Here is an 8,855-nt window from a genome sequence, read left to right as displayed (position 1 = left end):
GAGAGGATCTCGGGGACACCGATAGTTTCCTCTCGCCATTGACTCCAGCCGGTCGGTGCCGCCGTGCCTGTTCTGCATAATTAACAGCCCTCTGGGCTGGAATAAACTGTGGGCACCGCTGGACATCAGCCTTCACCTTGTCTCCCATCAGGTGGTCCTAGCAGGGCTTCAGCCGCTTGATGAATTAGTTAATTAATGCTAATTTTTTCCGTTAATTCCCATGGCAGCTGTACAGTGTGTCATGTCCACCTGCACCAGCTTAGTTTCTCTGTGTGATTCTGGAATAAGACTTAAAGAATTTGCTTTTATCCCGGTACTCGGATATTTCGTAAAGTTCAAGTATTCAGGAATTAGCAGCAAATGCCTTTTAATTCCCCGGAAGCCAATAGCCTATTAAAAAAAAAAAAAAAAAAAAAAAAAAAAAAAAAAAAAAGAAGAAGCTGGCTTAGGGTGCTGCTGCTGCTGCGGTGTGACCCAAGCACAGCCCGGGGCCGCAGCCCCGCCGAGTCCCTGCTGGATCCTGCTGTGCCCATGGCCTCGGCTCTGGCGGGACACACAGCCCAGGCGGGGCTGCCCGCACCCTGCGCACTGACAGGGACATGGTGCGGGGACACCAGGGTGGCACTGAGCCCCGCCACGATCCTCGCTCCCAGCACGGCTGAGAGGGGCAGGGCCGGCCCGGGCAGGGGATGCTCATCTTGATGGGCTGCATTCCTCCACACAAAGGTGCTCCGATTTGTCCCATTAGTGCCGTCATTAAAATCCAGTTAGTCCCCTACGGAGAGCGAATGCAGCCCAGCCGAGGCCCAGCCGAGGGGCTGCTGGCCCCGGAGCCCCGTGTCCCTGCCAGCCTGGGACAGCCTGGTGAGCCGTCCTGCCTCCCGCTTGTGTACTGGGGCTAATTGATGCAGGGGGCCCGGGAGCCGGGCTTCTCACCTTGTTAGCACGGCAATTAGCTCTCTTTACCCTCCTGATTGCTCCTGTGCATATTTCACTGCAGTCCAGTTATAAATGCAGCACCGAGGAGGCCGCGGGAGTGGTGCAGGGACAGCGAGCACAGAGCCATGCTGCGGACGGTGCTGCTGCTGCTGCTGGCCCTGGCCCACACGGCAAGCCCGGGCCCTGCCAGCGTGGCCATCCGGCGGGATGAGGCGCTGAAAAAACTCCTGGAAGTCTTTGGCATAGAAGACCCGCCAGCCCCTCCGACTCACTCCAAGCAGCCGCCCCAGTACATGGTGGATCTATTCAACAGTGTCGCCAACGCGGATGGTGTCACCAAGAACCCCGACATCCTGGAGGGCAACACCGTCCGCAGCTTCCTGGAGAAAAGTAAGGGCGGGGGTCGTCCCCGAGGGGCTGGGAAGCGTCTGGGGAGGGGCTGAACGCGGCCGGTGGCGGTGCCGCCCCTGGTTCTGCTCTCCTCAGCACATCCTTCTCTCCAGCTCACAGCGAGGAGATGCGGTTCCTGTTCGTCCTCTCCAGCGTGGCCAAGAACGAGAAGATCCTCACGGCAGAGCTGCACCTCTTCCGCCTCTGGCCGAGGGTCACAGATATCACAGATGGGCCCAAACGGCAGCACTTCTGCCAGGTGAGGGACGGGGACGGGGACAGGGACGGGGATGGGGATGGGGACGGGGACAGGGACGGGGATGGGGATGGGGATGGAGCTGTCCCCCAGCCTGTGCCCAGCGGTGCCACTGGCACACTGTGGTCATTCATTTGCCTGCAATGGGAACACAGCCTGGCTCTAGGATCCCATGAACAAATGTTTCACAGAGAATCATGATGATTTAACTGCGGCAGGTTCTTAAACATTCTTCTGGCTTGTGCAAACATCAGCAAAGGCACACCAAGGTTGTTACAAATCCATGCTGACAACTCCCCATCTCCCCCACACCTCTGTCCAGGGTCAACCCCTCGGGCAGAGTACACCGGGGTGACCACCTTTGCCTTCCCCAGGTCAGTGTGTACCAGGTGCTGGAGAAAGACAAGCCAGACACCCCTGGAGGGAAGAAGCTGCTGGCAGCACGGCTTGTCTCACTGCAAACCTCGGGCTGGGAGGTCTTTACCATCACGCCAGCTGTGAGTCACTTTTCCTCTGTTTTCACCTTTCAGGCTCCAGTGTAGTTTCCTGTCTGTAGTCTCTGCAGTGACATGGGGTGAATACACCCTCTGGGAGGGGGAGGAAATAGTCCTGCCAAGAGCCCCGGGGCTGCTTCATCCTTCCCCAAAATTGTCTCACTGCTCTGCAAGGTGTGCTGGTGCTAGCTCCTGCCACAGTGTCCCCTGTGCTGCAGCCCCGGAGCAATCCCTTCCCACGGCACACAGAGTATGGCCTCAAGGGGTCCCGAGTCACCATGTCCTGCTGCTGGCCCGGGACCTGCCTGTGGGGACACCGCAGTGCCTGTCCCAGCCCGTGGTGACACTGGTTTGGCTCCCCAGGTTCGCGACTGGACCGAAGATGAAAGCAGCAACCAGGGTTTGCTGGTGACAGTCCAGAGCCGGGGGGGGGCCCCACTGGACCCTCCACCACTGCAGTTTGCGTCTGGCCGGGGCCACCACGAGAGCAAGAAGCCCATGCTGGTGCTTTTCACGGACGATGGGCGCCGCGGAGCGTCGCTGCCCACAGCCGGCTTCCCAGGTGGGTCCCACACGCCTGGCACCACTCCCTCGGTGCCAACATCCCTTCTCAGTAGGTGCTCCCCACATGTGCGCTCCTCAAATCCAAACCTCCTTCCCTGGCTGCTGGGAGAGGCTCTTTCCTTTCTGGTGTAGCCTGCTCAGGGGTGTTGCCTGCTTGCAGATGTGAAGCTGGCTTTGAGTTTGGCCATGAGACTGAGGCTGTCACCTCCTGCTGGCTCTGTCTGGGCTGGTGACAGGCTGTGACCAGAGGGTTGCAGACAAAACCTGTGGGGAGGTGTGGCTGGGGGGGCTGCAGTATCTTCTCCCTCCACCCAAGCTTGCGCAGTGGCCAATGACATGGGATGCTCCTTTCTGACAGATTTAACGCCTCAAGCTCCTGATCTCCCGGCGCCCAAGCCGGGCAGGTCGCGCAGCACACGCTCGCTGGGCAGGCTCCAGCCCTGCCAGAGGCATCCCTTGTCCGTGGACTTTGAGGAGATTGGCTGGTCTGGCTGGATCATCTCACCACGGGGGTACAACGCCTTCCACTGCAAAGGCTCCTGCCCCTTCCCTCTGGGCGAGAACATGCGGCCGACCAACCACGCCACCGTGCAGTCCATCATCAACGCCCTGAAGCTGAGCGAGGGTGTCAGCAGCCCCTGCTGCGTGCCCGACAAGCTCTTCTCCATCAACCTCCTCTACTTCGACGATGACGAGAACGTGGTGCTCAAGCAGTACGATGACATGGTGGCCGGGAGCTGCGGCTGCCACTGAGGCAGGAGGAGCAGGGGCTGGAAACACCTGCAGGGGCTGCAGTGGGGCTGCACCCGCTCCCTCTGGAGCACCAGCGGGGTCTCTGTCCCACAAACCCTCTAAAAGAGACTGGGACGAGCAAAGCAAGAGGGTGCTGGGCCTGCCCAGGATGGTGTCACCCCCTGACAGGGCCAGCCAAGGGAGGCTCAGGGCCAAGCTCTGATTAAGCCAACCTGAAGGAGCCCGTGTGAAACAGCAGCCCCAGGGCCGCAGCTCCATTTTGGGGTGCCCTGTGCAGGGCCATGAGTGTCTCTGCCCACGCAGAGGCTCCAGCAGGCTGTACTATATGTATATAGCAAGAGCACTAATATATGAGAGAAACTGCCTGTACAATGTCCTGTAAATGTCTGTACATTCCTGCATTGCTGTGACTTGTAAAATTAATTCAGAGCAACTATTTAAAAGTGCTGTTCTCCAAAGGCTGCCTGTGGACTCTGAACTGCTGCCAGGAACAGGGCAAGGAAACATCTCTCAGGCACAGGGCAGGGGGTGCACATGGAGGGATGAAGATGCAGCTGCAGCGCAGTCTCCAGGGCAAGGGGATGGGGTGGGTGTGCCCCGTTCCTTGGTTCCTTGAAAGCTGAACGGTCTCAGGACCATCAGCCTGCAGCTGGGGGTGCAGGGAGATGAGCAGGTGATGGAGGTGCTTGGGGGAATGTGGTGATGGGGTCTGGGGTGGGATGGGGGTGTCTGTAGAGGTGCCTGGAGATGATGCTGCGGGGGCGGGTGAGTGGTGACTGTTGAGGATTAAGCCCAGGTGGCAACTAAGCACCATGCAGCCACTGGCCTCCCCCTCCACCCTGGTGGGATGGGGAGGAGAATCAGAAGAAAAGGTAAAACGTCGGGTTGAGACACCCAATTGAAAATTCAATAATGGAAATAAAATATAGTAATATTTAATAATATTTGTAATGAAAAGGGAGACACCATAAGGAGAGAGTCATAAATCCCAAGACAGACAAATGATGCCCAATACCCAGTTGCTCAGCAGCCACTGATCTATGCCCAGCCTGTCTCCTAGCAGCAATTGGCTGCTGAGAGATCAGTGTGTGATCAAGAATATTCTCACCCTGAATTTAAAATACAGCATTGTACCAGCCCCTGCCAAGAAAATGAACAATATTGCAGCTGAAACCAGGACAGTGGGGCAGGAGAGCTCTGGGGGAAGATGGTCAGAGGAAACTGCTGTGCCCAGAGAGAATGTTCCTCATGGAAGAGAAATGGGGTGGAACCAGAGCCGCCCAAGGCTGTGGGGTCAGGTCAGTGCTGGGGAGGTGCACAGAGGGTGGGTGTCAGTGTGGGTTACTGGGGAGTGGGTTTAGGTGCTGGTGGTCAGCGCAGGGGTCCCCTCACACCTGGTGGCACAGCCCCCTTGTCCCCTGCAGCCCAGCTCTCAGTAGGAGTGTGGCTGTCCCTGCCAGAGCACTCAGCTCCTCCAAGTCTCTTTCCAAGTTCCCAACATCAGCAGCTTAGCCACAGGCTGATACCAGGAGTCCCCCTGGCATCTCCAGCTCACTAGTGAGTGAATTGTACCCTGGCCTGGCTGGCACCAGTTTCTTTCCCCTGCTCACCTGGAAGCAGCAGCAGCTCTTGGCTCTTCCCCACGCCAACCCTCCCTGCAGCCCGAGGTCCCTCTCTCCATGTCACCCAAGGGAAGGGTACATCCCTCCAGGAAGCCCTTTCACTGGACATGGTCACAGTGGAGGGCAAATCCTTGCCCTGTGCCCCCAGATATGTTCCCCACTGCCTCCCATGATGTGAATACAGGGCAGAGCCAACTGGTGTGTCCTGATCATAGGCACATCCCAGCTCCAATTCCAATGCACCCAGACCCAGGTACCTCATTCCAAAACTAATGCATGGACAGAGCCCGGTCCTTGCACTGAGGGACTTGTGAGCCCTGGGGAGATGTCCCCTCCTCACCCCAAATGATGAGCAGTTTACTGAATCACACACAGTGGCTGGACAAGAATCCATGACAATAAAGGTTTGGGCCTGGTTTATTAAATCCTGTTCCTGGGGGTGCTCTGGCTATGAGCTCTGTGTGCCTATAGTGCCTGTGGGTCCCATCACAGCAGCACCCCAAGTCAGGACCCAAACTCCAGGGCAGTGGGAAGAAGAGCAGATTTGGCTGGAAGGATGTATGGCTGCAAGCCTTTCCTCTGGGCCTTCACTGAAATCTCCACACTGGACCAGGCCTGGGCTGCTTGGCTGGGCAGGGGGAGCCTGTGTGTGTCCCACTCAGCAGGGAATGGAGCAGCACCTGCACATGAGTCACACTGGGCTACCTGCCTCCCACAGGTGACACTTCAGTCTCATCCTCACTCCCCATGATGTCAGGGTGCCCTTGCCTCAGCCCAGGGCAGACAAACAGCCCTGGCTGACTGCTCTGCAGGACAGCATTGTCCAGCAGCAGCAGTGAGAGAGGTCCCAGCTGGGAGCAGCCCCTGTGCAGCAGCAGAGCCCCAGCACTGTTGTGACCCTGCCCACAGCTCGGGGCCTCCCTGGGGGACAGGAGCTACAGGGAGGATGGCCAGGACAGGGGATGTCTGGGGTGGGGAGCCTGTGCTCAGCGGTAATAGCGGGGATCAGCTCTCCAGCACTCTGAGAACTTGCGCAGGACTCGCTGCTTCAGTTGGATCCTCCTGGAAAGCTGAAGTGACTGGCTCATCTCATGGGCCTTCAGCTTGGCATAGTAGTCAGAAAATTTGTTGTAGAGGATGGAGATGGGCATTCCATTGAGGATGATGCCAAAGGAGATGCAGACGAATGCCACCATCCTGCCGAGAATTGTGTCAGGCACAGTGTCTCCATAGCCCACGGTGGAGAGGCTGACCTGTGCAGGGACAGAAAAGGATAAAACCCCATGGAAACAAGCCCAGCAGACCCCAACAGCTGGTGCTGGAACTCACTCCCTCCTGCCCCTCTGTGGAGCCACCTGTCCCCTGTGACCAGTGCCAGACCCTGATCCTGATGCAGCAGCTGAGCTGTCCCCTCTCCAGAACCTGCACGGCCAGGGCTGCACTGACCAGGCTGTGCAGGCTGACCAGCAGAGATGAAGGAAAGGGCCGGCTGAACCCAAGAAACACAGATCAGAGGCCACACCCTGCTCCCTCACTGCTATTGTGTGTGTCTCTTCAAAGGCAGCTGGACACCCCTGAACTGAGCCTTCCCCAGCAGTCAGCATCTGCAGGAGCTTCCTTCCCCCTCAGAGCCGTGGCTCCAGAGCTTCCTGGCTGTGAGCTGTCTGGCCCCAGACAAACAAAGCTTCCTGGAGCCTCCCTCCAGGAGAAACAGAAGCATTGCCTGGGAATAAACCATTTTTAGTAAATGGGGAGCAGGGCTAGGGTGAGATCTGATGCCAGAGAGTTTTGGGCTTGGCAGGGAGCTGTGCTCCCAGGGAAAGGGACGTTGAAATGCTTGAACCTGGTGATGTTGTTCTTCCTCAAGGAGGGATGAATTTGAACCAGATAGCCTTCAGTGGCCAAAGGGGATTATAAGAGCAGAAGTGATCTGTGGATCATTTAATCTGTAAATCAAAACGTCCTCATTACCTGTGGCTCTCAAGTGCTTTAGCTGCTCCCCATCTCGGAGGTAATGCCAGGTTTATTACAGTGCTCAGCTCTGCAGAGCTGCCAGCTCCTGGCACAAGCAGGGCAGTGAATGGGCAGCTGTGTCCAGTCTGTGTCCACTCTCATGACATGGGCTGAGGCACAGTGTGACTGTGGGTGCTACCTGCAGCCATAGTCACACTGTGGCCATGGGTTCCCCATCTCAGACCCACAAGCTCTTGTGCCCCTTGAGCTCAGGGGGCCTGCAATGCTGTCCAGGCCTTAGGCTGTCCAGGGTGGCTGTCCCCATACCCACAGGCTGCATCCATTCAACACTTGGGTCCCATGACAGATAAAGCTGAGTCACATCCTGCTTGTTCAACTCAGCTCTGGAGGTTCCCAAGGCACCACCTCTGTCCCACCATCCCACCCCAGCACCAGCTTTTGAGCCTCTGGGCTCAGTCCAAACCTCTGACTCCTTTTCTCAGAGCACCAGGGCACTCCCACCATTACTGAGCAGGTGGGAAGGCTGGGCCCTTCCTGCCTCGTGCCCAGCAGCAGCGGTGAATCCCCCGAGCACTGGGGCAGCCCCTCTCTCAGAAGCTGCTCCCACCTTACCGCTGCCCACCACCACGCGCAGGGGATGCTGGTGAAGTCAGTGCCAGGGACATCATGTTCCACCGAGTGGATGAGAGCAGAGAAGGTGAAGACCCCCATGGCAATGAAGAGGAGGAGGCAGCAGACCTGCTGGTAGCACTGGCGCATGGTGAAGCTGAAGGCCCGGAGGCCAGTGGAGTGCCGTGCCAGCTTGAGGATGCGGAAGATCCTCATGAGCTTGATGAGCTTGAGGACTTTGCCCAGCTTGCTCACATTCTCCACCTTGTGCAGCTCCTCATGGTATTGCATTTCTCCATCATCCATATTTTCAAAGAGGATCTGGATGTAGAAGGGCAGGATGGCCACCAGGTCTATAGCATTAAATGCTGCCCGCAGAAAGTTCTTGAAGCTGGAGGAGGATATGAGCCTCATGAGATATTCAGAGGTGAAGAAGATGGCACAGATCATCTCCATCTGCTCCATCCACATTTTCCCTGTCTTGTTTTTCATCTCCTCCACTGTGCTCAGTGTCATGCCCACAATGGAGATAAGCACAAAGAAGCTCGACATGACAGCGATGATCTTGGCTGGGACAGAAGAGTACGGGTTCTCAATGAGGTTCCAGACCATCTTCCGAAACCGACCCAGAAACTTGCCATCAAACTGCGTCCCTGACTCCAGGGGCTCCAGTTCTGCCTCCAGTTCCTTCTCTATTTTCAGGTACTCACTGAGTTCATCTCGCTTTTCCTCTAACAGGATCCGGCAGCAGCGTTGGGAGTATTTCAAATGGATTCCCCAGTACTCGATTTCCTCCACAAAGTTACTGGGGCACATCTCATCCATCACCCACAGGACCCCACTGCGGTAGAAGTGGAAGATGTAGTGGAAAATTGAAGGATCTCTATCAAAGAAGTACTCGTTCTTCTGCACCAAGTAATCATCACAGAGCTGCAGCTTCTTCACGGGGTCTGTATAGAGCGCCAGCTTCCCAAGCCGGGTGATGGGGTATTGGGCAAGTACCTTGTAAGCTATCTGGAACAATTTGCCACCCACATTAATGTTGAGCAGATACTTGTTCCTTTGGATGGGAGTCTGGCTCTTCTCCTGGCTACCATCTGCCACGTTCTGCATGGAGTTCCATTGCCTTACCAGGCTATCCTGTGCAAATGGGATGTAGGATTCCTCTTCCTCCGGGCTCCGGCAGCGGCCCCGGTGATCCCCGATCTTGAGGCTGGCCGCGAGACTCGCGCGCCGGGCGCGCTGCTGCCTCAT

At 57.0% G+C, this 8,855-nt stretch overlaps 2 protein-coding genes across 2 annotated transcripts; one reads left to right on the top strand and one right to left on the bottom strand.

Moving 5' to 3' along the window:
* Nucleotides 1–1,064: 1,064 nt before the first annotated feature.
* LOC132084664 (bone morphogenetic protein 4-like) lies at nucleotides 1,065–3,544 on the top strand. Its single transcript, XM_059489891.1, has 5 exons — nucleotides 1,065–1,329; nucleotides 1,443–1,588; nucleotides 1,960–2,082; nucleotides 2,443–2,641; nucleotides 3,002–3,544. The coding sequence occupies exons 1-5, from the start codon at nucleotides 1,065–1,067 to the stop codon at nucleotides 3,394–3,396; spliced, it is 1,128 nt and encodes a 375-aa protein (XP_059345874.1). The 3' UTR covers nucleotides 3,397–3,544.
* Nucleotides 3,545–5,987: 2,443 nt separating this feature from the next.
* Nucleotides 5,988–8,855, bottom strand: LOC132084677 (potassium voltage-gated channel subfamily V member 2-like). The gene is made up of 2 exons (XM_059489912.1): nucleotides 7,605–8,855; nucleotides 5,988–6,271 (listed from the first exon to the last, which is right to left on the bottom strand). Exons 1-2 carry the CDS (start codon nucleotides 8,853–8,855, stop codon nucleotides 6,005–6,007), a joined length of 1,518 nt encoding a protein of 505 aa, XP_059345895.1. The 3' UTR covers nucleotides 5,988–6,004.

This window comes from Ammospiza nelsoni, chromosome 27 (genome assembly GCF_027579445.1).
Source record: "Ammospiza nelsoni isolate bAmmNel1 chromosome 27, bAmmNel1.pri, whole genome shotgun sequence".
In the NCBI taxonomy this organism is placed as follows: domain Eukaryota; kingdom Metazoa; phylum Chordata; class Aves; order Passeriformes; family Passerellidae; genus Ammospiza; species Ammospiza nelsoni.
This window is presented reverse-complemented; position numbering and strand designations above follow the sequence as displayed.

Excerpts from the sequence above, each read along its gene's own strand:
- LOC132084664 (XM_059489891.1), top strand. The coding sequence starts at position 1,065 with ATGCTGCGGACGGTGCTGCTGCTGCTGCTGGCCCTGGCCCACACGGCA. Across the intron at positions 1,330-1,442 it reads CCGCAGCTTCCTGGAGAAAA|CTCACAGCGAGGAGATGCGG; the intron begins GTAAGGGCGGGG and ends CCTTCTCTCCAG. Across the intron at positions 1,589-1,959 it reads AACGGCAGCACTTCTGCCAG|GTCAGTGTGTACCAGGTGCT; the intron begins GTGAGGGACGGG and ends TGCCTTCCCCAG.
- LOC132084677 (XM_059489912.1), bottom strand. The coding sequence starts at position 8,855 with ATGAGGCAGCAGCGCGCCCGGCGCGCGAGTCTCGCGGCCAGCCTCAAG. Across the intron at positions 6,272-7,604 it reads GCGCGTGGTGGTGGGCAGCG|GTCAGCCTCTCCACCGTGGG; the intron begins GTAAGGTGGGAG and ends GTCCCTGCACAG.